At 37.2% G+C, this 26,198-nt stretch overlaps 3 protein-coding genes across 4 annotated transcripts; 1 reads left to right on the top strand and 2 right to left on the bottom strand.

Moving 5' to 3' along the window:
* Positions 1-446: 446 nt before the first annotated feature.
* mul3 (mitochondrial E3 ubiquitin protein ligase 3) lies at positions 447-5,082 on the top strand. The gene is made up of 5 exons (XM_028473561.1): positions 447-529; positions 652-775; positions 855-942; positions 3,202-3,322; positions 4,209-5,082. The coding sequence occupies exons 2-5, from the start codon at positions 671-673 to the stop codon at positions 4,699-4,701; spliced, it is 807 nt and encodes a 268-aa protein (XP_028329362.1). The 5' UTR covers positions 447-529; positions 652-670; the 3' UTR covers positions 4,702-5,082.
* Positions 5,083-5,760: 678 nt separating this feature from the next.
* On the bottom strand, positions 5,761-19,871 carry eif2b5 (eukaryotic translation initiation factor 2B, subunit 5 epsilon). The gene is made up of 16 exons (XM_028473560.1): positions 19,679-19,871; positions 17,119-17,243; positions 16,133-16,318; positions 14,945-15,122; positions 14,451-14,531; positions 14,295-14,372; positions 13,240-13,552; positions 13,012-13,157; positions 11,701-11,845; positions 11,525-11,626; positions 9,634-9,735; positions 8,065-8,155; positions 7,315-7,438; positions 7,098-7,223; positions 6,907-7,017; positions 5,761-5,874 (listed from the first exon to the last, which is right to left on the bottom strand). Exons 1-16 carry the CDS (start codon positions 19,832-19,834, stop codon positions 5,812-5,814), a joined length of 2,127 nt encoding a protein of 708 aa, XP_028329361.1. The 5' UTR covers positions 19,835-19,871; the 3' UTR covers positions 5,761-5,811.
* A 597-nt stretch (positions 19,872-20,468) lies between these two features.
* On the bottom strand, positions 20,469-25,919 carry LOC114478990 (crystallin J1A-like). 2 transcript variants are annotated; one of them, XM_028472377.1, is made up of 10 exons: positions 25,877-25,919; positions 23,546-23,612; positions 23,027-23,203; positions 22,361-22,459; positions 22,191-22,283; positions 21,950-22,106; positions 21,707-21,822; positions 21,145-21,222; positions 20,856-20,995; positions 20,469-20,773 (listed from the first exon to the last, which is right to left on the bottom strand). In XM_028472377.1, the coding sequence occupies exons 2-10, from the start codon at positions 23,610-23,612 to the stop codon at positions 20,675-20,677; spliced, it is 1,026 nt and encodes a 341-aa protein (XP_028328178.1). In that variant the 5' UTR covers positions 25,877-25,919; the 3' UTR covers positions 20,469-20,674. The 2 variants fall into 2 exon arrangements, with proteins under 2 accessions (XP_028328178.1, XP_028328177.1); XM_028472376.1 differs by lacking the exon at positions 25,877-25,919 and adding an exon at positions 24,350-24,527.
* Positions 25,920-26,198: the final 279 nt, after the last annotated feature.

Genomic DNA, 26,198 nt, shown 5'->3' with positions numbered 1-26,198 from the left:
CACACACACAGACCCCCCCCACCCACCCCTGGTCGCCTGTTGCCTATAGCTGGGCTAGATTAAAGGTAAGGTTTACAAAAGTTAAGAGACAAATGATTTATATGGCGCCTTATAACACACTGAAGTAGTCCCAAAGCGCTTTACATATCAGCTCATTCACCCATTCACTCTCACATTCACACACCAATGGGACAGGACTGCCATGCAAGGCGCTAGTCGACCACTGGGAGCAACTTAGGGTTCAGTGTCTTGCCCAAGGACACTTCGACACATAGTCAGGTACTGGGATCGAACCCGCAACCTCTCGATCAGAAGACGACCCTCTACCACCTGATCCACGGTCAAACTGGCTCCGTATAAAACACTGCCATCTTGTGGTAAAACTGAAAAATACGCTGGTTACATCCAATTGGCTAATAATGTGTGACGTATGTGTCAGACCCGGAAATGAAAGTTGTGTAATTGAAGTAGTTGTTTTTGTTTCAGTTTGGGTCAGGGTTGCGTGCTACCTGTCAGGTATTCTTTATTGGTAAGTCTACTAATATGTTTTTTTTTTTACCTGAATGTGAACATTTTGCGGTGTTTTTTATTTATGTATTGTAGTTATCCTGTGTATGTTTACAGGTATTTGTGTTTTTGTGAACGTTTCAGTTTATAGTAGTTTTTAGTTATGGCTGACCCGCTGCTGTTCGTTGGCGTCGGTACCAGCTTTGTCCTCTCTGGTGTTTCTCTATATTTATACAAAGAGAAGCTGAAGGAGCTACAGAAGCTGAAGGCAGGTGCATCACTGTCACACACAGTGTCAACATCGCGTTTAAACGCTTTATACATCTGACTGTGCTCTCATTATACAGGAAATCCCTGTTTTTAGACCGAATCAGAAGCTACTCAAAGAGCTGCAGGCCAGACAACACAAGAAACTACAATATGTAGCTGTGGAAGGTAAGAATAACTACAGGACTAACATCCACAATAATAATAATAATAATAATAATAATATCTGTTGTATGTTTACATGATGCAGAACACTTATTTATGACATGCTTAAAATGTTTTTCTCCCAATCTTTAATCTGGATTTGGCTTCCCTTCTGTAGTTTTACAGTTTCTAAAACTACGATAGCTAAAGAAGCTAGTATACACACAAAGTTAAGTTTAGCTTTACCAAATTCATAAAATTGTTCCAAAAAAACAAGGTCACACTTTACTTGAAGTTTTATACATAAGGCTGATGTTATGCCGTCATTATTATGACATGACACGTGTTATTACCATGAATAATGTGTCATTAAGTGTTGTTCATTACCATAACCCTTCATTCCTTTAACCCTAATGTCACTAGATCCCTCCACCTAACCCACAAAATGCCAACATAGCTCCAAAGGTGTCATAATTTAGCGAACGACACTTAATGACAGCCTTCATAACACCTTATTCATGCTAAAGACAGATAATGGTAGCGTAATGTAAGTGTGACCAAAACTATTAATCCTGATTTGATTGACGCTGCAGAAGGATTTATCAATTTCCAAAGATCAATTTTTTTACATTTTTCGTGAGTCCTAATTTGAATATTTCAATTACAATATGATGCTATACAATATTGAAGGTGCTGTGAGGTGTTCTTCAAAGGAGAAGTCAAATAATTGAGCAGCTGCTGATGATGTCAAATGAACGATAAATAATTGGCAATAATTAAAAAAAAAAAATCAAAAATAGGTTTGAAATCAAATCAAGACTTCAATAATCTGAATTGGATCAGGATATTGTGCTCATTAACCACCTAACATTAACACTCGTACAAAACATTTAAAAGGAATGATTCTAATTATCTAAATTTCTAACTCTACCTAAATGCATAATTTAAGACAAGAAAATACTTTGAACTAATAACTAATATTTATGCTTATTAGGTAATGTGTCAATATACAGTAAACTATTAGACTAACTTGGTAAACTTTTTTTTTAACTTCATCTGCACTCTGTTTATATTATTAATACTGTAATTTATTTATATTCTACCTCATAGTAATTTATCCACATTCTACCTCATTGTTGTTCGTTATTTGTTATGTCTTTAGTTAAGTTATTTGTTGTATAGTATTGCTAGTTGTTTTTTTTTTTGTGTGTTTGTTGTGTGTTTTAAGTGCTCTTTTTATGCACTGCAGGTTTGCACTGGGGGTTGGGGGGGATTGCTATTTCATCTGTGCTGTATGTTTAACATGGGGCATATTTGACATTAAAGAACCTTGAATCCTTGAATCCTAAATTCATTGTTTCATTATATAAATATATACCCATATAAAATCTTCTCTAATGATCAGTAGTCTCTAAAATATTTGGAATCTAAAATGCAACTAAATTGCTCCGTTTCATCCCCAGGAGGATGTAGGACTGGGCCTAAAAAAAATCTCTGATTGTTTTAAAGAAAAATTTGAGTTTCAATTCGATTTTTAATTTTTTTTTCTCAATGTACTTAAATGACTTTAGACATCAAATATATTGTCAGAAGCGCATCTTTATTGCTGTGATTGTCCTGTCCTGTGATTGTTAAAATGCATAGAACAATCCCTAAATAAAAATAAATGAGGCTCTGTCATTCAACTATTTCAAGCTTTAACCCAGGTTTAAGCAAAAGTGCAACAGCAACTTCACAGTAGCTTAAATTTTCTGATTAAGAAAACAGATAACGACATATTTTATACCATAACCTTACAGTTAAAAAAATAATAAACTCTTCCCTTAGCATCTCAGCATAGTGCGAATAAAAAATTAAACATGCCTGTGGCACACACACATAGCCTATTCAAAGGGTAAACAAAGAGGGGGCTGGCTCACATCGCACTACGGTAAACCACAAGGACGGAACGCGAAAAAGTCTGAAAAAACTGGTGGGGAAAAAAAAAGAAAAATTATTGTATTTCTTTTAAAACTCGAATTTGCAAAATAAAAATCGTTTTTATCAACAAATTTGATAAATCGAATAAATTGATATTTTTTTTTTTTGCCCACCCCTAGGAGGATGTTTAGGTTTTCACTGAGAGTAATCAAAGTGAGAACATCAAAGGGAGAGCTTGTATCAGTTTGGTTGAAAAGGAAGAGAGTAATAAAGTATTAATGTTGTCAGTCTGGTAAAGGTTTCCTGTGTGTCTGCCTCTCCCAGATCTCTGCAGCAGTAACGATACATTTGTTGTGTCCACAGGTCGGGTCCAGGCTGACGGGGAATCTCTGTCCAGTCCGTACGTCCCACAATGCCTTGGTGTAGTGCAGAAGATAGCAGAGCAGCAACAATGGAAATACTGGAATCCTCGTAGCAAGACTTGGTACGTTCACAGGCTCAATATTTATATATTTTTCTCCTATAAGGGACAGCACGTGTGAGTGAGTTCTGCAGTGTGGCTTGTTTAGGGGACGGTCTGGGTGAGGACACACTCAGAAATCCACTAAACTGTTTTTTTCACACTGTCATGAGATGTAGCGAAAGCTGCGATTCCTAAAACAATGATTTCAATAAAAAAATAAGCTATACTAATAGAATATATAATTACAGGTGACATTGTAATTTTCTATATCCCCAAAACAGAATTCTCGATATACAGACCCTTTCCAAAAAATTAAAATTCCATGGCAAAGTTGTTTAATTTCCATAATTCCACTCAAAAAGAAGTCACCATTTACTTTTCAGTTTTTGCAGAAAAAAAGAGAAGGACTGGACTGTTGGCCAGTTCTGTTTTCCTCCAAACCCTTGGACCTTGATTCCTGAATGAAAGACACACTTTACTTTCATCAGAAAAGAGGACCTTGGACCACTGGCCACATGTACCATTCACGCACTGAAGAATGGGAACCTGAGATATTACCTTAAAAAGACCTTACGCAATGTAAATACTTGAATAGTAGGTTGTTCCACAAAGATAGTATGACTTTATAGGGCTTAGTTGACAACATGGGTAGTCGTGAACTCTGACCCGGGCGCCGCGCATGCGTACTGATAACGCTGACTTTGCTTATTAAGGTGATTGATTTCAGTCATCACTGATTTAAGATGTTTTTTTAAAGTCTTTGTTATAAAGACATAAATAAATGTTTAAACCTGATGGAGAACAACAACTTAGATTAGATTAAAGCAAACTTTGGGAGTGCCTAGTTCACCCTATGGCTTTTCACACTTAATTTTATTTTTCTGTCTTTTGTTTCTTTCCTCTTCAGGAACTCTCGGTCGACATCTCGTAAAGAAAGCAACAACGCCGTCCCATTTAGTTTGGTGGACCATCAGGCCTACATTTCTGACATATCTATAAAGGTGCTGAACCCTCTGCAGGCCTCTGGGTCCTACCTGGAGACGGTTCACTGTAGGGTGCGTCGCCCTGTGGAGGGGGTGGTGGACGTGTTGCTGCAGGGCCTGAGTGGAGAGAAACCCGGGGCCATGGAGGAGAGGGAGGAGATGCTGCGCGTGGGCAGCGTGGTGACGGGGTTCGGAGAGGTGGTCCTGGAGTCCGGGAATGAGATGAAGCTGCAGGCTCCACACGACGGTCGAGCTTTCATCCTCATCTCATCAGATCACAAGAGCTTCATGGACAGACACGAGGCCTCGGCCAGCATGTGGAAGAGCTTTGCAGCTTTTACTGGGATCACTGGGAGTGTTCTGTTAGCCAAGGCTGTTTACAGCATCATGGGGAAACGAGATGAAAAATCTAAGTGAATGGAGAAAAAGGAATTCACTGCTCCATCCATGAAACCAAGTTTTGAAAAATATGAGCAGTCTTACTATGTTCCAAATAAATCTCGTTCCTTCCAAAGCACTGATATAAATGACCAAATGATCTTTAGTTGTAATTATTAGTGTCTTAAATAAACTTATTATTCATTACTTTTCAACTTGAGCTGGGTAGTCAGGGGACTGTTTCTATTATTCTGGAGTTCTTTACTGCTTAAATAAAGGTGTGTAGTAAATACTGTCATATTTTAGTATTTCTTTGGGTAAACTATCTTATCTCAGGGATTGTATAGTGTAAGGCCTAATTTTATTTCTGGATTGTACATTTTCTCATTAAATATAGTCATGACAATTTTTTTTTGATTCGTGCTTTGTAATGAATGAATGTGATGTTTTAGTCCTTTCAGTTGATCAGGGTTTTCTCAAAAGTTTCAGCTCAAAATTGCATTTTCACAACATGTATGCAGAGATTTTATTATTTTACTGATGTAATGTAGGAAATGCAATGATTTAAACATGCCTGAACAGTTATGGCTCAAACACTTTTTACCAAGAAACTCCTCGAGACACTATTTAAAAAGGAAAAAAGAATAGCTGCATTTCTTACCCTGTAGCCACATGAATCTTAGATTTTAAAGATATTAAAGGTATAGACTATTTTCTCAAAGTTTAGAAAAGTAACGCCTTTTGTACATGCGCAACGCTCTACCTGCTTAAGACAGAACGCCTACGTGTGCGAGAGCGCGTAAACGAGCCCAGTTTTCCTCGTGCACAGCTCTGTTTACAAGATGGAGTCGGCATCGCTCATGCAGGCTTTTTTATTTCTTGCAACAATGCTGTGATTTTATTTACTCGATTGGGATGGGTTTATTTGTTTTTTGTAAATACCAACATAAAAAGAGACACTTCCAGAATCCAGACACAGAAGGCCCTTCTTTTATTCTAATAATCCATGCACACAGCTCGCTTTTGACTTGAGTTTGATGGTGTAACCATACGGATCAGATTGTGAAGGCAGGTGGTAGAACAATGAATACACATCGGTTATTAAACAATAGTTTAATAGATGACTCAGCCTGTTATTAAACACTCCTGTTATTCTTCATCCTCTTCTGAAGACTCCTCCGCTTCTTCGAACCACTGGATTAACTTCTGAAGCTGTGGAATGTGATGAATGAGAAGCAGTCTGATTTTAATTTGAATTATTAGGGACTGGTTATTTAAAGAGTCACTAAACCCCTGCTTTCTGCTGACCTGTCACTAGTAGGGATATTCAAAAACTGCCTTGATTATGGGCGGGGCTCCTGAAGCAGTTAGGCACGCCCACTCAGGCAGCGCTGCGCTGCAGTAACTTTTGTAATCACACGCACACAAGCCCCACGTGAAGCTGCACACACACATACACACTATCACTGACGTGATACACGAACACTGCTTACACACACACACAAGACAAGAATGTCCACGCACACGCAGAAACAGACAGGTATACACACAACTTGATGAATCCTCTGATTAGCGCAGAATCTGAAGCGCAGAGTCAAAAACATCACCACTGAAGAGTTCCTCATTTAAGCTGTTAATCAATGCTCACTGAGGGCTGTGATTGGAGGAAACCCTCCTTTCTCTCAGCTTTTATAGGAGGGGCGGGGCCAACAGTGACAGTTGATGACGCACGATAATCTAAATAATCCGTCTCAGCCAATAGTAAAATTCACTTGTAATAGCTGCCGTTCAACCCTTAAAGACCAGTAACTCTGACATTTTACAACTAAAAATGCAAAATTAAAATACTTTCACTAAAATGTTGAAAGTTGAGATCAATCAACAGCACTAATTAATACCCAAATTCAGCAGAAAAAAGTGGTTTTGGGGTTTAGTTACTCTTTCATTTCCATGCTTTCATAACCCTCCTATTGGGTCAGTTTGACCCAATTTAGTGTTCATCATTTAAAAAAGAATAGTTGACTTTATTTTTTGCTTCATAAAGGTTGGCCTGATGGTAACATTAAAGACCATTTAACAATTTTCTAAAAATCATTTTCTGGAGGCAAAAATCCCTGGGGTCAGATTGACCCAGAGGGTAAAATGTATTTGATAATTTGAAGATAATACGAGGGTTAAAAAGGAAAATCTTCTCCAGTAATTGAAGCTAATTCTAAGTGTTAGATGTGAACCTCTCTGACTCACCCCCTGGTTCTTCCTGAGCTTCCTGCTCTGATTGGTCGAGGGTTCCAGAGAAAACCATCGCAGGATCATCTCCTCTTCCAGGATTTCCAAATCATACATTTCCTTCAGGACCTGATGCAGGAGGAAAAAAAACACCATCGTTAATGCCTCTATAACCAGGATTACATTTCCTATCAGATGCTGGTGCTGACCTTGACCATAGCGGCCCAGTGGTTCTCCTGCTCCAGGAAGTGCTCCTCAAAGGCCGACAGGCAGTCCAGCTGGTCCTGGGCTCTCTTTACATAGTTCTTGAACACTGGGGACCAAATTTTCAACAGCTGAAAGGATTTAAAAACAAATTTTGGATTAATTATTTCCCAGAAACATAAATGAGCTGCATACAAAGCTTTTGATGTTTTTTTTTTTTACCGGTACGAGCAAAGCCACGTATTGAGAAGCTGTGATCAGTGATCCCTGCTGCTGGAAAGGATATTCCAGGACCACTCGGGTTAAGATCTGCATCACCTCCTTCAGAGTGACATTGTAGGCATACCTAAGACGAAAAAGAAAAAGATGTGGTTCTGAGCTGAACAATCTCGACCAGAGGTGTGCAACTTCTATCACAGCAGGGGCCACAAAAATGTGTGTGTTTGATCGAAGGGCATTATCAACATTCATGTCAGCATTCACAATAATGACCAATATGAGCATTAAATAAGAAAGGACAAAGTTTTTAAGAGTAATTTTGTGTTTTTCTGTCATTATGTGTTTGTTTATTATGTGCATTTCTGTCATCCTTTTGTGTATTTTTTCCTGTAAAATGTATCTCATTTGGAATCATATTGTGTATTTGTGTTCTCATTTAGCAAATTTTTGGAGTAGTTTTGTGTGTCTCTGGAGTAATTTCTTTGTTTTTCTGTGAAGTTGTAATTTTTTTGTATATTTTAATATCATTTTGTGCGTTTACTTTGAGGGTTGCATGTTGTCACGGGGCCACCAGTTGCCTACGTCTGATGTAGACCAGCATCCCAAACCCAATTCCTGCTGTCTGACTTGATCTTAACTTTCTACCACATGCTAAAATCACAAGGTGTGTTTTCATTGCTAACAGATGTATTCCTGGGTGTGTGTAAAGCGTGCAGTACTGCGGTCCTCAAAGACCAGCTGCAATGTCCTTACTTTAAAGAATTGATCTCCAGCACGAGGTTGTCACAGCTGATGTTCTCCTCCAACCCTCTCTGCAGAGTCCCCAGCACCTCCATCTGGACAACTGCACATCAGACAGTCACAGATCCAGTGGTTATTGGTACAGTAAACCAAACATTAACCAATTTTACCAATAGATATACCGCTACTCATTGATCCACAAGAGGAAAATTCACGAGTCTCAGCAGCTAAAAACACTTACAATGATATTGAAAAGAGTCAAAACTGCCGCAACACAAAGTCAGCACTATTACAAAGGGGCAAAAATAAATAAATACATTGCACCAAGCTGGGTTCTGTGAATTCTGACTCAGCATTTGTAATTCCCATTTCCTATAACTTTGAATTTTAATAGATAAAATGTTGAAAAATGTTGGTATCATTATGATGTGATAGTCTAAAGTAGGGGTGCCAAAATTCAACATACCCCACCTATATGATCAAAACAACATCTTCCACTACTTTATACAATCCCATTAAACTAGAGAAAAATAATGTAATTGGACATCAGCTATAGATTTTTTTCTTATAAATCACTGTACTGCATTACATTAATTTTTACATTTTAAAAGATATCAAAAAATAAAATAATTTCAAATATGAGCGGAGGGCCAAAACTAATCACTTGTGGCTCGCGGGCCCCAAATTGGAAGGCCCTTGTCTAAACTTTTATGATATTTTTTTTACAGGAAACAGTGAATGTTTTGTTTCTCGTCCTTTGACTTTGTTAACTTCAGTTAAGTGAATTATTATTATTAATAACAATAATAATAATAGTAAAAGTCCAAAAGTCTCAGTTGAGGCCTCCACCTCAAAATAAAACATATCAACGTTATAACAGACATAAACGTAAATAGCAAAACAAAAGTGGACTCTTCAAGAATTATAACAAACTAGATAAATGTATGCAACAACAAAAGAAAAAGAAAGTATAATCCATTCCAAATGCATGTGCAAGAAGACAGTAAATGTAATTTCAAAAAGCATTAATTTTTTGATTGAACTTTTAGAGGAACCATTTTTGAATATAGATGATGTTCCACAGTTTGGAAGGTTTGTATCAGAATGAAAACTAACATCTGTTTGTGAGGAATTTAGGAGGGTGAACATTTCAAGAATGAATCTGAGAATTCTTAAACTGCGTAGGAACATTTTGTTTACATTAAAGTATTGTGAACATAAATACAGACATTTGTAAGATATTAATGTCAAATAGAGCAATAATAAATCATTTCAAGCTTGTGAAATAATGGAGCGGACAATGTATGGGACACTGATTGGGATGCAATCTTAACAAAACATGTTTGGAGAACTAAGTTTTTATGGAGAGTAATAGGAATTGTATTTTCTGTATAAGAAATTAATCAAAGTCTAATAACCTGGTGACTGACTCATTATTATACCAATAGATTTATATTTTAGTCTGTGAACCAACTTTCATTTTCTCTTTTAAAATGCTTTCAGTTTAAGCATTGCTTTAGCAAACTTCATGCAAATCGGTTTGGCTTTCATCATTTTTGGAGAATTCTGTGAACTTATGACCTTTGACATCATCCATCTCTGGAGAGGGAATGACTGGATCATCTGGACCTTCTGGTTCACTGTCTTCGCTGTCACTCTCAGGATCAGGATTCAACACCAAACCTGTTGAAGTAGACATCAGGTCACAGCTGCATCATGGGAAACAAGTATTTTATATACAAACACTTAATAATCAACTCTAGTGAATGCCCCTGTATGAAAGCCCTGTTATATTAAAGGGGACATATCATGCTAAATCCACTTTTTTAGCCCTTAAATGCATTTTGTTGTATATTTAGAGTGCTTAGAAGTACAGAAAAAATAAAATTAGTCTCTTCAGGTGCTCCGTAGATATCTTTATATTCTGTTTTGCTCATATTTTTCAATCTGTTTCGATTTTTCTATTCTCTATTACAATTTTTGAACTATTACATCACAGTATTTGCAGCGGAACTGCCAAATTAGTACATCGACTCCAGGTCCAACACTCAAGGATGCCGAAGTTACGAGAGGAGAAGTCAAAATGTTCGGTTGTTGGATGTAGTAACCCACACGCTTCATTACACCGTCTCCCAGCATCAGAACCTTTTCAAAGTGCATGGTTGAGGTTTATTTTTTATAGAAATGTACCCACATCTGTGGGTAAGGTCATTTTTGTGTGCGCGAAGCACTTCAAGGATGACTGCTTCTGCAACCACCGCCAGTTTAAAATTAATTTAAGTCTAAAGTTTTCATTAGTCATTTCATTTTGCCATTTTTGTCTTTGAAAAGACTGTATTAAAATGCATTTCGTGACGTTAGCTTGGCGCTAGCGTTAGCTCGGTGCTTGTGTTAGCTCACTTGTTAGGGTTCTGCAGGTTCATCATCTTCATTTTCATCTCGCTCCGCCGGGTCAGACTCTGGCTCAAACATGTAAAGCTGGATGGACAAGTCTTCTGTTGTTGACATTTTGTAAATAACCTCTGAATAACAAGTTTATGCGCCGCTACATAGCCGTATCTCTTCTATCAAACTACAAAAATGGCCGAGCAGGGTGGAGTTGAACCAAGTGTCACCTGAAGAGGGGGCGGGGTATGGAGTGTCTCATTTGCATTTAAAGAGACCGCACCAAAATGAGTTTCTCCCAGAAGCACATCAGAAAAGGGGTAGAAAAGGGGTGGAGCTATAATAATGAGCAATTCAGACCCAAGCATTGCAGTTCCGCTTTATAAAGACCACAACTGTATGATTTATATGTAAAAAGGAAGGATTTAAAACCATGATATGTCCCCTTTAAGTGTTTAATTTCACTTTCAGTTATGTTGTTACTAGCCCTTTAAGAGGAAGTGTTTCCTGCTGCATTCTTGATCAGAGTGTGTTGCATGTTGAGCAGCTGCAGAGCTGCATGTGTGTTTCTCTCCTGTTCCATGGAACATGTGTGTACATGAGAAATGTAAGTAGTGGCTGATTCATGTTATAACCCATGTTAATGCATCCTGGAGGATATTTGTGTTTATATGTTAACTTCTGTGATAGTTTCTAACTCATGCATCCTGGTTAGCTAGCTATACTGTCATTATTTACATTGCTGTTAGCATGTAATGATGATGTTTATTTTCTGATTTATGTTATTATTTCTCTTGCTAATTGCTTATGTTGATTATTGCCACCCATGGTCATTATATTTGCATTGTATGAGTGTTTGCTTGTGAGTTAAGTGCTTTCATGATGCTTTGTGTGTGTTATTACTTATGCAGCTTTATTCATGTGTGTTAAATTACTAATATGCTAGGTACTGCTGCATTGTGTTTACAGAACCACGTTCTTCCAAGTAAAGCCTTAATAAATCCTGAACTGCCCCCGTGACTCTCTAACCAGAGTCACACTCCCATAGTGCTCTACTCCGCGCACCCTGTATAAGATCAATTCCTACCCCAGAGACACTGTGTTAACTCTTCATCCTCGGTGTCGTCCAGACTGCTGGCCTTCCACACGTAGCCTTTCCCTTCAGCTCCAACTTCTGCTGGATTAAACACTTCAAAACAAAAGCAGGAACACGTGAGCACATGTTTTTGGAAGTGGACACATCAATGTTATTTCAACACCCACTTTTCTGTTTGCCTTTCTTGTCTTTAGTCTGACCGACCTCCGCATCGTCACTCAGGAACTCATCATCATCCTCTTCCTCCTCTTCTGGGTGGTGCATTGATATCACGGTGCCTCCTGGGAGGGAGACGTTTGGTCCAATCACCACCTGGAAAACAGCCGCCACAGTGGAATGAACTAAATCAACACTTGTGTGAGGATTTCATTTTCACAAAAAAAACCTAATATATTAAAAGAGAAACCAACCCACACACTGACCCTTATGTATCAACCTTGCGTGAAAATGGGAGCAAATTTGAGTGCCCATTTGGTCGTACAACAGGACCAATGTGTGATTTATCCAATCCTAGAGTACAAAGGATCGGATGTTGATAAATGCGACGGCTGAGTTCGATCGTCATTGACATGTTATGCCCTCCTGTTTCGGAGGCCCCGCCCACTGAGGTCAAACAAGAAATGAAACTTTTCAAAGATGAAAATAGGCATTCTCACATCTGAGGTGGAGCAAAACAAAGATGTGCTTTTTGAACGTGTGAAAACTGAAATTAAAGGAGCGCATTTAGACGCTCTGTGGAAGAGGATCAGCTACTGAGTAGGTAACGTCTGCCCCCCTGTGTGCACTGAGAACAATTAAACAACAGACACACAAATTTATATCAGCCTCAGTCTGCACACTTTAGGCAATAAATAACACAAAAGAAATGAACAATCGAAAAACTTAAAAAAATCCTTAAAATGATTTAATGTGGTCCCTTGTCTTTATTTATTACGCCTTCAGCCAATTTCACCTATAATTCGTCACATTACCAATTACTGCAGCGCATTTATAAAAGTTTAAGGAAATATTTACATTTAATAGCACGAATGAGATCCTATTTCCTATGTACAGCCCCCAGTGATGTGCTGTACAGAGGAAATAGGACCTCATTCTCTAAGACAGAGCATCGTCACTGCGCACGCACACTGTGTCCCGTGCATGTCTGCGCGCGTACTGGGTGAATCTATGCGCTACTGCTTGGTAACAGTGTTTACCAACGGGGTTATGCATTAATCCACAAAAGGAAAACCAAAAAAGTGGCATCAGTGATAATGTGACCTTTTTTTAATTAATTTTATTTTGTTTTAATAATTGTACACGAGGTGAGAGCTGGCGTGAGATCTGATCGTAGTGTACGCTTGTGTGAATGTGGTCGAACGCATGCTGCACACTCAGATCTGAACGTACAAATGAGTCGGTAAATGATCCGACTACAATGGAATGCTCATTTTAGATAAAATTGTTGCTTCTAAGGTAAAAGGTTGGGCTACACTTACGTTAAAAGCCAGCACGCACTGCTTGTTGAGAGTGACTCCCTCTTTGACTTCTGCTCTGTCACACACCACAGTCTGGCTAATTGTCACATTACTGGAAATGTGAACGTCGTTCCAAATGTAGGCATGGTCCAGGATTACTTTGTCACCTATAGAGACATACCCCACATGCGCCCGTTAGCTGCTGTATTCCACTACCACGTGCATGGCCGTGCGCTCTGATTGGCTCACCTATAGTGCAGTTGTTCCCTATGACGCTGTTGGAGATGCAACAGTTTGCTCCGATGCTGGTTCCTGATCCAATGAGGACGTTCTCCTCCATCTGGCTGCCGTGGCCCAGCGTGACCCCGGGGCCTCGGTACACGTTGTGTCGGGAGTAGGTGCAGCCGCGGCCTTCCTGGTCTGTGAAGTTAGCCTCGGGGGTGAGGGGGTAAACCCACCTCCGCACCAGGTCCGAGGACACGGCATCATACATGAGCAAGTTGGACACTCGAGCACCGTAGCCATCTTTTGTGACGTGCATGTGGATCTGATTGCCCAAAATCTAAACAAAGAAAACCCCAGAACAGCTTTAAAGCTGATTCTCCACTGTTTTTACAAATGTGGGCTAAAATCTTTGGAATGGCTTTATTAGAAGATCTTTGCCTTACAAAGCAGATTATTTTGTACCATATTCTTGGGACTACTTTATTGTTTTAAAACCTGTATTTAGCATCTTGAAATCGCATGATTGTTAGTTAGTGAGTAAATCACGGACAGTTGAAGGACTGTTGTTTCAACAGCCCAGATTACTCGCCAACTTCAGCCACCAGAGCATGTCAGCGCACTGAGCACTTCTTCATTGTCTACTACCAAACCACAGAGTTAGACCTGTTGCACCCTGTTGTCATGGGTTATTTTCTTATTTATTTGACTGTTTTTATTCTCTTTCCTGAATATTTAGAGCAACTTAAAGCAGCACAAATTGGCAATTTGATTGAAAAATCTACTGAAGAAACTAAAAAGCAGGCTGGACGCTTCACTCCAACAGAAAACAATGGGATGTTTACAGGCAAATGGGTCTGTGTGATGTCAATCACGTGATTTCAAGATGGCGGAACACAGGCTCTAAAACGGTAATGTAGTCCCATTTTTAAAAGTTAACAAAATGAATATGGTACAAAATAATTCGTTTTGTTAGGCACAGATCTAATTTGTAAATTTTTTTAATTTTAGGCCAGATTTGTAAAAACAGTGGAAGATCCCTTTCAAAAGGTTGTGACTGACAAACGTGGGAATCTTTGTACCTCCTCGTTGACCAGAATCCCTCTGACAAAGTCGTTTCTAGTTTGATAATCAAAATTATCAGTGAAGAGCTCCGCGACCTAAAATAATAAGTGTTATGAATATACAACAGCAGTGACATCAATGAGTTCAAACTGTAAATCTGAAGATAAACTGACCTGTGGGGAGCAGATACTGATGTGACAGTCCAATAGGTCGTGTCGAATTTCAAACTCATTACTTCCACTGTGGAAAATGTTCTGTTAAAAACAACGGCTGTCAGTCAAAACAAATAGCGAGTGAAAGGTAAAAAGCAGTGGTTCCCAACCGTTTTTGGGTCGTGATCTCATTTTTATATCAGAAATTTCTGGCAACCCCAGAGACATTTTTTTTTCTATAGAATTTGTTTTTGATCATGTATGTTATATTGTGTTACAAATACATGATTAGTTATATTTGAGAAAATAAAAGTAAAAAATGCTTTTATTTTTAGATTGTGTGTGGAAATGAATAACAATAATAATAACTTAAAAAACAACAACAATAATATCATTTTAATGAGTTTTTCTTTTCTTTTTTTTTTTAATCGATTACTAGACATTTCAGGCAACCCCATCACGACCCCAGGGTTGAAAAACACTAATATAACAATAAGGAGGTATGTGGAGGTCACCATTGGGAACTGGAGCTTCTTCAGCCCCTGGGTCTTCTGGTAATGTAAGATCTGTTGGCTCCTGCTGTCTGTAGCTACGATGATGTCGTCTTCCTCACAGCGAGACCTGTGACCTGGAGACGACTCCTTAAATATCATAGTCATCACTGAAATGTTCTTCTCCATCTTTCGCCGATGCCTGAAAGAACACAAAACGTGTGTTCAATGTCAGTTTTTCACTCTACTAACTATTTAATAATAATCTACAACAGACTAGGGGTGTGCATTGCCATGAATGTGACGATAAAATACGGTTCAGAGCTGGGTGATATATCAAGATTCAAGATATATAGAGTTTTCTATTTTGTGGATATAGAAAATTACAGTATTGCCTATATCGAGATATATATATATATATATATATATATATATATATATATAGCTTGTTTTGTTTTAAAATATTTTCATCCAGTATTTAAACCGAGAATTGTTGTTCTGGTCAAACTTCATTTGAAATAAAATTATCGAGACTCATATCGTATATCGCCATTTTGAGAAAAAATATCAGAATATGAGTTTTGGTTCATATCGCCCAGCCCTAATAAGGTTCACGATTTGCATGTCACAATACAATATATCCCAATATATGCCGATACAAAACAATACAACACACATTGTGATTTCAATATTTACACATTTCACTTTCACAAGTACAAAATGGTATAAAATACAATTTATTAAAAAACAAAATTTTACTTGCAAGAAGAAGTAAATGGTAACTAACTGTAATTAATGCAAGTATCAAATCAAAAAAGTCTAACTCTTGCTTCTACAACTGTTAAATTCTTTAGGGAAAAAAAGGAACCACATACATCTATAAAAGTGCCCAGTATTTTTATGAAAATAAAGTGTAATCAACTTTCAAGCTAAAATACATTGAGGATTAAAATAGTTTAACAAGGTCTGACGTGATTCACTGATAACTAATGATCGGGCGTTTACGTGCTTTGCATATGTTAGAGCAATTAAATGGTTTTTTGTTTAAAAAAAAACATTAAAAACAATAGGTTTGGACATTTTTTTTGGATCGATACAGTGAAACATCGCGATATATTGCTGAATCCATTTTTTCCTCAACCCTTACAACAGAGCCTAATAAAAAGTGTGTGAAGCATAAATTCCAATGAGAGGATGAGGACAGGGTCTCACCTGTGCTCCTGCAGTGCCTGACTAACATCAATGTTGGAAACCACATCTCCATAAACCAGCACAAAGTCCGAGCGCAGAAGAGACTTTGCATCTACATCCCGGAGCACATCCCCCAGAGAGCGGTACAGGTCTGAGGTGATGATGTGGACTGTGTTCGGTGACGTAGGTCTACACCATTTTGACTTCCTGTCAGACACAGATGACAAAATTGTTAAATCAAAACTTAAATTTAAAGATAATGTTTATTATAAAATAACACAATTAATGTTGAAAGCTAAAATAAGTGTTCTGAGAGAAAGCGTTCAAAAACACTTCTATCTACAGACCAGAAAATACAGCCTAAAAGATCAATTTATGTTTATTTTACCAAAAGCAACATTGGAAATAAAACAAAGATGTCTGTCTGTTCTTGGGGCTAAATTGTGGAATAATGTTGATAAAGAAATAAAAATGAGTGACACACTATATCACAATATATTTGAGAAGTTTTGTAAGGCAGTAAAAACATGTTTGTAAGAGTACAAAGTGTTCTTTTTTAAGTGTTGTTGTTATTTTTATTTGAAAAAGGCAAATCAAATGTACTTTCTTGAATGCTTACATTTCTGTTGTCTGTATTATTTTAGAAAGGTAACTTGAATGTAATAATTTATTTGGGGCATTAAAGCATTTTTGCTTCTGCCCATTTCAGTCTTGCTACAGTATATATTTTTAAATTGTTATTTATGTTTGAAGATTTTTGTTAGACTGAAACCAAATTAAACTGAAACTGTAAATATTTTGACAATTGAAATCGTGTCTTTATTTTCTATAACAGAATCTATATTAAGTCCTAAAGTTCTTGTTTACATTATGTTCTTATGCTTATTGATACTTGTTTATATATTTGTGTATTTTTTTTTGCTTTCTTTATTGACTTTTACTAAAATAATAATATATATTTTTTTACATCCATGCAAATAAACACAGGCAGTGGTGGTGCAGCTTACAGTAGGTGGTCTTTGATCTTGCTGGCCATCCAGCAGCAGAAGACAAACGTTTCCTGGACTCCGGTCGATGTGAGAAACTCCAGGGTGTAATCGATCATAGCAACGTTTCCCAGCGGGAGCAAAGCCTGTCATTAATGACAAAATAAAAGCACGTCACATGATGAGCCTCACGACTTTACCCAACATCAATATAGTGCTACATTAAATGGGGAAAGGGACGGTCCAGGTAATATAGACTCAAAGCCAAATTATCAAAGAAGTAAGAAGCTGCTCAGTGGTGGGATGGAAAGCTTTGGAAGCTGTTGCATCAGATTTTGAAGGATTAACACCAAATTACAGCTTTGTGCACTTTTGTTTCATTTAGGCCATAGATTCCCAAAGTGGGGTACGGGTACCCCCAGGGGTACAATAATTGTCATGGGGGTACGGGAATGAAAATTCAAAACAATCACAACATTGGAAACTAGAATATAAATAGAGCAGCTAATGTTAATGCTATGTTAATACTATTGCTAGGTTATTGTTATTGCTAGGCTCATGCTAGGTAAATGCTAATGTTATTGTTAGGCTAATGCTAGGTCAATGTTAATGCGAGGCTAATGCTAATGCTAGGCTAATTCTATTGCTATGTTGATGTTAATGTTAGGTTATTGCTAATGCTAGGTTAATGCTAATGCTATTGCTAGGCTAATGATAATGCTATGTTAAAGCTAATACTAGGTCAATATTAATGATAGGCTAATGTTAACGCTAGGTTAATGCTAATGCTATTGCTGTGCTAATGCTAATACTAATGCCAATGCTAAGCTAATGCAGTGAGACGCGTGCCAGCATCTGCATCCTCACTTGCATTTTCTTCAGGAAATGCAAATATTCTAGTTATTATTATTATTACTATATATTATTCCTCAACAGGATAGGTGATAGCCTACATTGTATATGACATTACATTATTATGTTTCTAAGTGAAGGTGTAGGGGGTACATGTCTTCAGGCTAAATGTCTGAAAAGGTACAGGACTGTGAAAAGTTTTAGACCAAGCAAGAGAAGTATAAAACTCTTGGATAGATAATAGATAGAACAGTACAGTGGCTGGCAAAGGACAAATAAATAAAATAACATTATGCTCAACCATAGACACATCTTTAGTGTTAATATTAGGAATACAATTTTAGGACAAGAATAAGTTAACCTTCTGTAAAATGTAAAATGTTGCTTTTCTCAATTTATACTCATTAAAATTGTATTCACATTTATTCATTTTATACAATCGCACATTCTGAATAGCTTTTCTCTTGTGTATATGAATGTATTGTTAGGGTTCTTTAATGTTTGCAATTAAAAAAAAGAATGAATACTACATAATGAACCTGTTGATGATTATCCTAGCAAAATCCCATATCATAAATGTAAATTTACTTTAAAAAAAAAAAAAAAAAAAAAAAACAGCATTTAAACCATTTCTATGAGAGTTACAACAATACACAGAATCCATTTGACCTTCATTAAACCCCAAAAGCTGTAAAAACTATTGACTACTAACATTTATTTAACTATTTAATCTGAAATATGTATTCATTGATTACTGTATTTTGTACTCCTTGTTGTAAAACCTGTACATTTTAGGGCTAGGCAAAAACCGATTTAATCGATTAATCAAATTTGTAGATAAAAAAATAAAATATATATATATTTTTTTTAGAACTTTTTTTTTCCCGCCACAGTTTTTTCAGACTTTTTCGCGTTCCGATGTGAGCCAGCCCCCTCTTTGTTGACCCTTTGAGTAGGTTATGTGTGTGCCACAGGCATGTTTAATTTTTCATTCATGCTGAGATGCTAAAGGAAGAGTTTATTATTTTATAAATTGTTATGTTATGTTATAGAATATGTGGTTATCTGATTTCTTTATCAGAAAATTTAAGCTACTGTGAAGTTGCTGTTGCACTTTTGCTTAAACCTGGGTTAAAGCTTGAAATTGTTGAATGACAGAGCCTCATACTTTTTATTTTGGGATTGTTCTATGCATTTTAACTCTTGAGGACAATCAAAGCAATAAAGTTGCACTTTTGACAATATATCTGATGTCTAAAGTAATTTTAAGTGCATAAAAAAAAATCATAATCGAAAATCGAATCGAAACTCAAATTTTTCTTTAAGAAATCGGATTTTCTTTTTTTTTGTTTTATAGGCAAAATCACCCAGCCCTATTACATTGTTAATGAAATCCAATAAAACTAAAGTGTTCAGCTCATGATTTCTGTGATCTGTACAGCGGTCCTTATGTTATATTCAAATGATATGAATGTTGTATAATCACGTATAAGTCACTTGTTTTTTAAAAAAAAGTTTGAGATTGTTACTGTTTTATTATTTTTTACACATTTTCAGTATTTAAGTTCTGACATTTAACATCTCCATACTGTAGGTCTGACACAATAATTATTTACATTTTTAAATGATTTTACTGATCCAGCCTGTGGAGAACACATCAGAGTGAGACTGACCATCATTGCTGACAGACAACACAGTTAGCCACCGCTAGCTTGGCTGTGCTACTTACCCGCGGTTGGTCTTTGGTCACAGGGAAAAACCTCCGGTTGAAGCTGTCAGCCACTAAAACAGCCTGCAGAGGCAGCTCTTCGCCTTCCTGCTCCGGTGCTCCTTTCCTCCCAGGGACACCGGCGGAGCGGCTCTGTTTTGCTACCTTGGCCGCCATGTTTCCTCTGCTCGCGGGTCGTGCCTGACTCAACACACAGTAGTACGGTGGCCGCAAGGGGACAAATCTGTCATCATCACTATCGCTGTCATGTGCTGCTTGCCAGGGTTGGGGACGGAGTAAATGATCATTTTAATCGCGTAATTGATAAATAATTACAGTTATAACGTAATTATATTGTAATTGAAAAACATTCAATTGCAATCTATACTCTATCAAAACTATTCAATTAAACACAAAACTAGGGAAGCATGTTACAGTTAGATTTAGATAATATTTTGGTGTATTTTACAGCTGATTTAAGACATGGGTCAAAACTATCATAAGAAATGCTGACAGAACGCTAACACAAGAGGAAAGATATGTTTTATGGGGTTATTTCGGGTTTGGTAATTGTGAGTAATTGAATTTGAACTTTAGTAATAGAGAATATAATTGTAATTGAATTTCAGTGGAAAAATATTGAGATTGTATTGTAATTTTAATTGTATATGGGAAAAAAATCTGATCACCATAATCATAATTGAGTTGTAATTTAACATGGATATTTTAAGACGTAATTGTAATTTAAAAATGTAATTGACCAAGCAGTGCTTGCCCACATCTTCATAAAGAAATGAGAAGCAGACCGAAGCATCTGGATCATGTTTTTTATTTCTAAATCATTGATTCTGTCACAGAACATCTGGATCAGCGTGCTTTAATTCAACAGAGAAAAATATCATCCAGCTCAAGTCTCTCTAAGGTTTAGACAAGAACCTTCATTCACTGTTCTGCTGAAGCTCAACACCTTCCCCGGACGTTCTGGGTCACTTCACATTTTCACACACTGCTTTAAAACTACAGGTGGTGCTTGGTTATCTTCTTGGCGTGCTCGAGTACCGAGCTGAACCGAGAGGTTTTGGATGACCAGGTAGCTGGGATGCCTTCCATTCCAATCTAAAAAGAAAAAAATAAATAAATAAAGACATTCACACGTAAAGGTAATTGTATGTAAATGTGTAGGATAAGATGGTCTCACCTGAGCTCCAATGCAGGCTCCAATGAAGGACCCTCTGCTGCAGGTGCATCCTCCACAGCTCATGGTGTCTCTGATTGCCGACTCAAAGTGCTTGGCTGTGAGGACTCCATGCAGCGCTGCTTGGAACGCACCTGGCAACCCTAACGCAGCATCACATGTACAGCTAATTAAAAAAACATCTTATCAGTGCATCACTGAAATCTGTGTTCATAGCCATTACTGAATCACTCAATGACTGATTAGTACTTTATTATACTATACAAATATTAGAAGACATTAGCAAAGATACCTCATGTGTTTGGAAACACAGTAGGAATTAGCTGCCGGGGAGTCATGGACAAGTTCTCCTTAACCTGATGGATGTGCCCTGAAATTAAAAGAGAAGCATAACTTTGAGTGAGTCTTCAACATTAATTAGAAGCTCAGCCAATAGTAACATTTTGATTGTAATAGCTCGGTTTCAACCCATAGAGGGCAGTCACGCTTACATTTTTACAACGATTTCAAATTATTTGACTGAAATGTCACGAGTTGGACTATAAACAACACTATTTCATTCCCAATTACATGATTTTTATGCACTAGTATTCATATATTGCATATATACTGCATTGCATTTATATCTGGGAAAGTGAAAGTATAGAATAGTGGTTTATGATTGTGTGTTGCATTTAAATTGAAAAAATAATTTAAAATTTTTTTAAGAAACACATTTTAAATCATTCGTTTTTGGGGGGGGTTATTAATTACTCGGCATTTCAGGCAATCCCCATTTAAATTCCAGGTCACGACCCCCCCAAGGTTGAAAAACCCTGCCTTAGTCCCATGATCTGAGCCCAGGCCTCACATACCAATGACTGCTTTGTCCAGATCCTGGGGCTGCTTCCTGTTTGGGTCACTGAGTTGTCCCAGCACTACATCCAAAACCTTTGGGTCTGGACCATTCAGGATGAAATGCTCCAGAAACCTAATCAAATGATTTATTTAATAAAATGTATAAAATACCATACATAAATAAAAATCAACTGATCGAGCATTTATTTGCACAAAATACATTTCTTATCTTAATAATCAAATCTAAGTATCGTTTGGACCTTGCTGCTGCCAGAGTCTCAGCCACACATGCATCATTATTCTGGGTGACCCGGGTGGCTTGTTCCACTTTTTCCAGCATGTCAGGCTGTCCAGCATAAAAAGCCACTATAGGGGCCAGTTTGGCGATGCCGTCAATCTGGCAGTCGTTCTCACAACCTGCAACCAGCGCAAGATGAACTTCAAAGATGTTTCCTCTTTGTAAAACAAAGCTGTGGATGGATGTGTGAGTGGAATGTGTACCTGTCTCCTCCTTCCCTGCATCCACATTCTTCAGGAAGCCCTTTAAACTTCCTTGTCTCCACGGTCCCTCGATGGGCAGCTGAGGTCTTGGTCCTTGTAATTCACCAAAGTACAACATTTATCAGGAATAAATACTTGATTAACAGGCAATTACGCATTGCTTTTCTTACCTCCTCTCTCTCTGTAAGGGTCATTGATTGGAGTGTCATACTCTGATCCAGGGCCAAAAAATGTTATTATCCGTTGCTTTAAATCCTCGACATTCAGGCCTGGATGGAGACAACAGCAAATAAGACACATGATGCAAAAAATTCTCAATACATCTGGTAGCAACATTGAATAGAATTGAATAGATTGGAAGGCTTTAAAATGCCAAATTAATAAATTCTCAAAGTTTCTGCTGATATGAAACAAAAATTTAAGGGAAAGTCGTCATTCTTATAGCACTTCATTCATTTCACAAAAAGAAAATACAATGTCAACCTTTTTCATTAAATTTAGTTTGAAATTGACTTTGATCTCCTGACATGTTTCCAATGTCAACTGTCAGTCTTACTCAGAGGTGCCTGCTGATTGCTATGATGTGGCCTTATGAGACAGCAGGACGACTCACAGGGAGTCAAACAAATAAAAAACAATGCAAAAATAATAGGAACAGAAGGAAACCAGCACAAAAGCTGGATCAAAGAAGCCTCTAAGGAAGAAATGTCAGAAGATCAAAGTAAAATTCAATGTACATTTCCTGAAAAAAGTTGTCTGAATAAATGAAACCATAACATACTATTTTAAAAAAGAAGACAAAATGAACTTGCTGGAATTAAAAAAAGATAGAATACCTCCACATTCAGACAGGGACTCTAACAGGACAAATGCCTGGTCTCCATAGCAGCTCTGCTGACCCGTGTCTCTCCTGTAGAACGGGTTTGCAGACTCGGAACGAAACTCTGGGTTTGGATCCTGCTCCAGTATTCCCTGGAGCTTCTGGAGGTCATACACCCAGTGCAAAGGCTGTGCTGAAATAAAAGAGCCACAGTTTGGATTTGGTCACATTTACAGAAAATAAAATCTATACATGATGTTTGAATAGTGTAATAAAGTGATTAACACCACTGGCTTTTAACAAATAATCAAACTTCTTCAAAAGTCAAGCAGGAGAGCTCAAAGCCGCTCACTTGTTTTGACACCTTCGCTAGGTAGCACGAGTAAGAGAAGCACAAACAATAATTCAAAAAATTAACATGTTTTGTCAGTTTAAGCTGATTTGATACAAAAATGAAAGTGCTTTATAAATAAAGAATTGATTGATTGATTGAGTGATTGGAAAAAAAAATCTACAATATGGTTTCTCTGATTACCTGCAGCATCTGCAACAGCTGATCCTATGATGGCTCCAATTGCTCTGTTAGCCAGAGCTAAAGTCATCTATTAAAAGAAATAAATAACACATACACGCGCACGCGCACACACACACACACACGCACACACACACACACACACACACACACACACACACACACACACACACACACACACACACACACACACACACAGAAAACATGTTGAAATCAGTGTGACTGAATGACACAACAGACTTTGTGCACCGCTTTCCTAAATTGAAATAATCCTGCTTTGCTAATCAAAAATATGTTATTAACAGACGGAATACATAAGTTGTTCCTCAAAATGTTGGTGAATTTTTACTTTAAGAAAACATTTTGTTATTAAATATGGTAGATGTATTAGATGTTTTGTGGGAATGTACAAAAAATATCCCCAAATAAACCCCAAAACAAGTTTCAGCCGCTGGAACACAACTGAAACTAATTGATGTGTAATTATGTGTATAACTGCTTATAACTTACACAGAAACATAAATATTTCAACCACACCGTAGTCGATCAAGTTTTCTGCGCTCTACTACCTTTCCTGATCATGTGACAAACGGAACACAGAGTATATCCGACTTTTGATGTATTTATTTCTCTCTTTTTTGGCGATTATGTGGTAGTTTTATAATAATTTGACTTTTCGTATGTGTTTGATTTCCGCTGCAGCTACAATACAACATGAGAGCTATGGTTGTTTCTCTGACGTTAGTATGCGTTGAGAAGCTAGCTGGCTAGCTTAAAAAGATAATGATTGACATTAAGAAGTCTGACCTTAACCCCTGATTACAGCAGCTCCAGCCGTGTCGACCCTTGGTGTTTGGTTGTTATCGTTTTTTTTTTACCGATGAAATGACTTTTACTGCGGTGTTATTTACTTAATAACTCCACATTAACACTGACTGATGTGGTGGCGCAAAGCCCAGTCTTCACCCCGCCCACAGACATAGGCCCCGCCCCCACCGATGGCCCTGAAACTCACTTAAAAACAAGTTTGTACTTTATCATCATCATGGTTTCCAAGAAATCAAACATTTAAACACAGCAATGTGGAAATTAAAATGTGCAGGCAAACCGACGAACAAAATGTGCTCTATTATTTGTCTACTAGTTTATTATTTGACAATTAGAAATCAATTAGAAAGCTTTTTAAAAAAATATATATATTTTTTTGTATTGCAAACAAAATATACAGACCAGTCAGGCAAATACATATTGCAATGTTTAGCATTAAGTACGGAAGCTTATTGCATTCTCTTGAATAAAAAACAGTTTCTGTTCTTATGAGAAAAGTTTCAGTTTTTATGAGTAAAGTTTCTGTTTGTACGAGTAGAATAAATCCTGTTATTATGAGTAAAGTTTCTGTTTTCACGAGTAAAATAAATTCTGTTCTTATGAGTAAAGTTTCTGTTTTCACGAGTAAAATAAATTCTGTTTTTATGAGTAAAGTTTCTGTTTTCACGAGTAAAATAAATCCTGTTTTTATGAGTAAAGTTTCTGTTTTCACGAGTAAAATAAATCCTGTTTTTATGAGTAAAGTTTCTGTTTTCACGAGTAAAATAAATTCTGTTTTTATGAGTAAAGTTTCTGTTTTTATGAGTAAAGTTTCTGTTTGTACGAGTAGAATAAATCCTGTTATTATGAGTAAAGTTTCTGTTTTCACGAGTAAAATAAATTCTGTTCTTATGAGTAAAGTTTCTGTTTTCACGAGTAAAATAAATTCTGTTTTTATGAGTAAAGTTTCTGTTTTCACGAGTAAAATAAATTCTGTTCTTATGAGTAAAGTTTCTGTTTTCACGAGTAAAATAAATTCTGTTTTTATGAGTAAAGTTTCTGTTTTCACGAGTAAAATAAATCCTGTTTTTATGAGTAAAGTTTCTGTTTTCACGAGTAAAATAAATCCTGTTTTTATGAGTAAAGTTTCTGTTTTCACGAGTAAAATAAATCCTGTTTTTATGAGTAAAGTTTCTGTTTTCACGAGTAAAATAAATCCTGTTTTTATGAGTAAAGGAATCATAATTACAAAAGAAATGTTAAATCATGTACTTTAAGTTTGACTAATGGTGACATGTGAAACTGACAACTGACTGACAAAGTCATTACTCATTTTTCACTTCTTCCTACAGCCTGTGTCTTATTAAAAGGCTGCCTAATGTGTTTACAGGGAGTGAACACTATAAGCATGGCCTGCATTTATTTATAGCTTACTGCTTCTAATTTGTAAACTATCTCATGTACTGTAAATGTCCCAGTACATGTGAATGTATGGTACAGGACACATGTCTCACTGTATACACTGGCCTGACCTAATGGAGTAATGCAGACCCTCCTTTTCCAGCAAAACCCTGTGTTTCACTTTCTCCTTGAGCCCTGCTGGGCTGAGTGACACCAACGTTCTGCTCCGACTCCTCAGCAGACCCACCTCCCTCTCCTCTTTCCTCCTCCATGTCCCTGTGTAACCCAGCTTCGCATTCTCAAGATGCAAAGATGCCAGGAGGAGCAAATTAGACACCGGCACTGCCTCCTGATTTGTACGTCTCTGTCCTACATCTATTATTTTTAGCTGGGATCCTTCATGTTCTCTTAATATGGGTAAAGAGTGCCTCATATTTGCAGCACCTCT

This window comes from Gouania willdenowi, chromosome 17 (assembly GCF_900634775.1).
Source record: "Gouania willdenowi chromosome 17, fGouWil2.1, whole genome shotgun sequence".
Lineage (NCBI taxonomy): Eukaryota > Metazoa > Chordata > Actinopteri > Blenniiformes > Gobiesocidae > Gouania > Gouania willdenowi.
The sequence above is the reverse complement of the archived record's forward strand: the minus strand, read 5'-3'. Positions and strand labels throughout refer to the sequence as shown.

Excerpts from the sequence above, each read along its gene's own strand:
- mul3 (XM_028473561.1), top strand. The coding sequence starts at position 671 with ATGGCTGACCCGCTGCTGTTCGTTGGCGTCGGTACCAGCTTTGTCCTC. Across the intron at positions 776-854 it reads AGGAGCTACAGAAGCTGAAG|GAAATCCCTGTTTTTAGACC; the intron begins GCAGGTGCATCA and ends CTCATTATACAG. Across the intron at positions 943-3,201 it reads ACAATATGTAGCTGTGGAAG|GTCGGGTCCAGGCTGACGGG; the intron begins GTAAGAATAACT and ends TTGTGTCCACAG.
- eif2b5 (XM_028473560.1), bottom strand. The coding sequence starts at position 19,834 with ATGGCGGCCAAGGTAGCAAAACAGAGCCGCTCCGCCGGTGTCCCTGGG. Across the intron at positions 13,553-14,294 it reads GGATTCTGGTCAACGAGGAG|ATTTTGGGCAATCAGATCCA; the intron begins GTACAAAGATTC and ends TTCTTTGTTTAG. Across the intron at positions 8,156-9,633 it reads AGAGATGGATGATGTCAAAG|TTGTCCAGATGGAGGTGCTG; the intron begins GTCATAAGTTCA and ends TCTGATGTGCAG.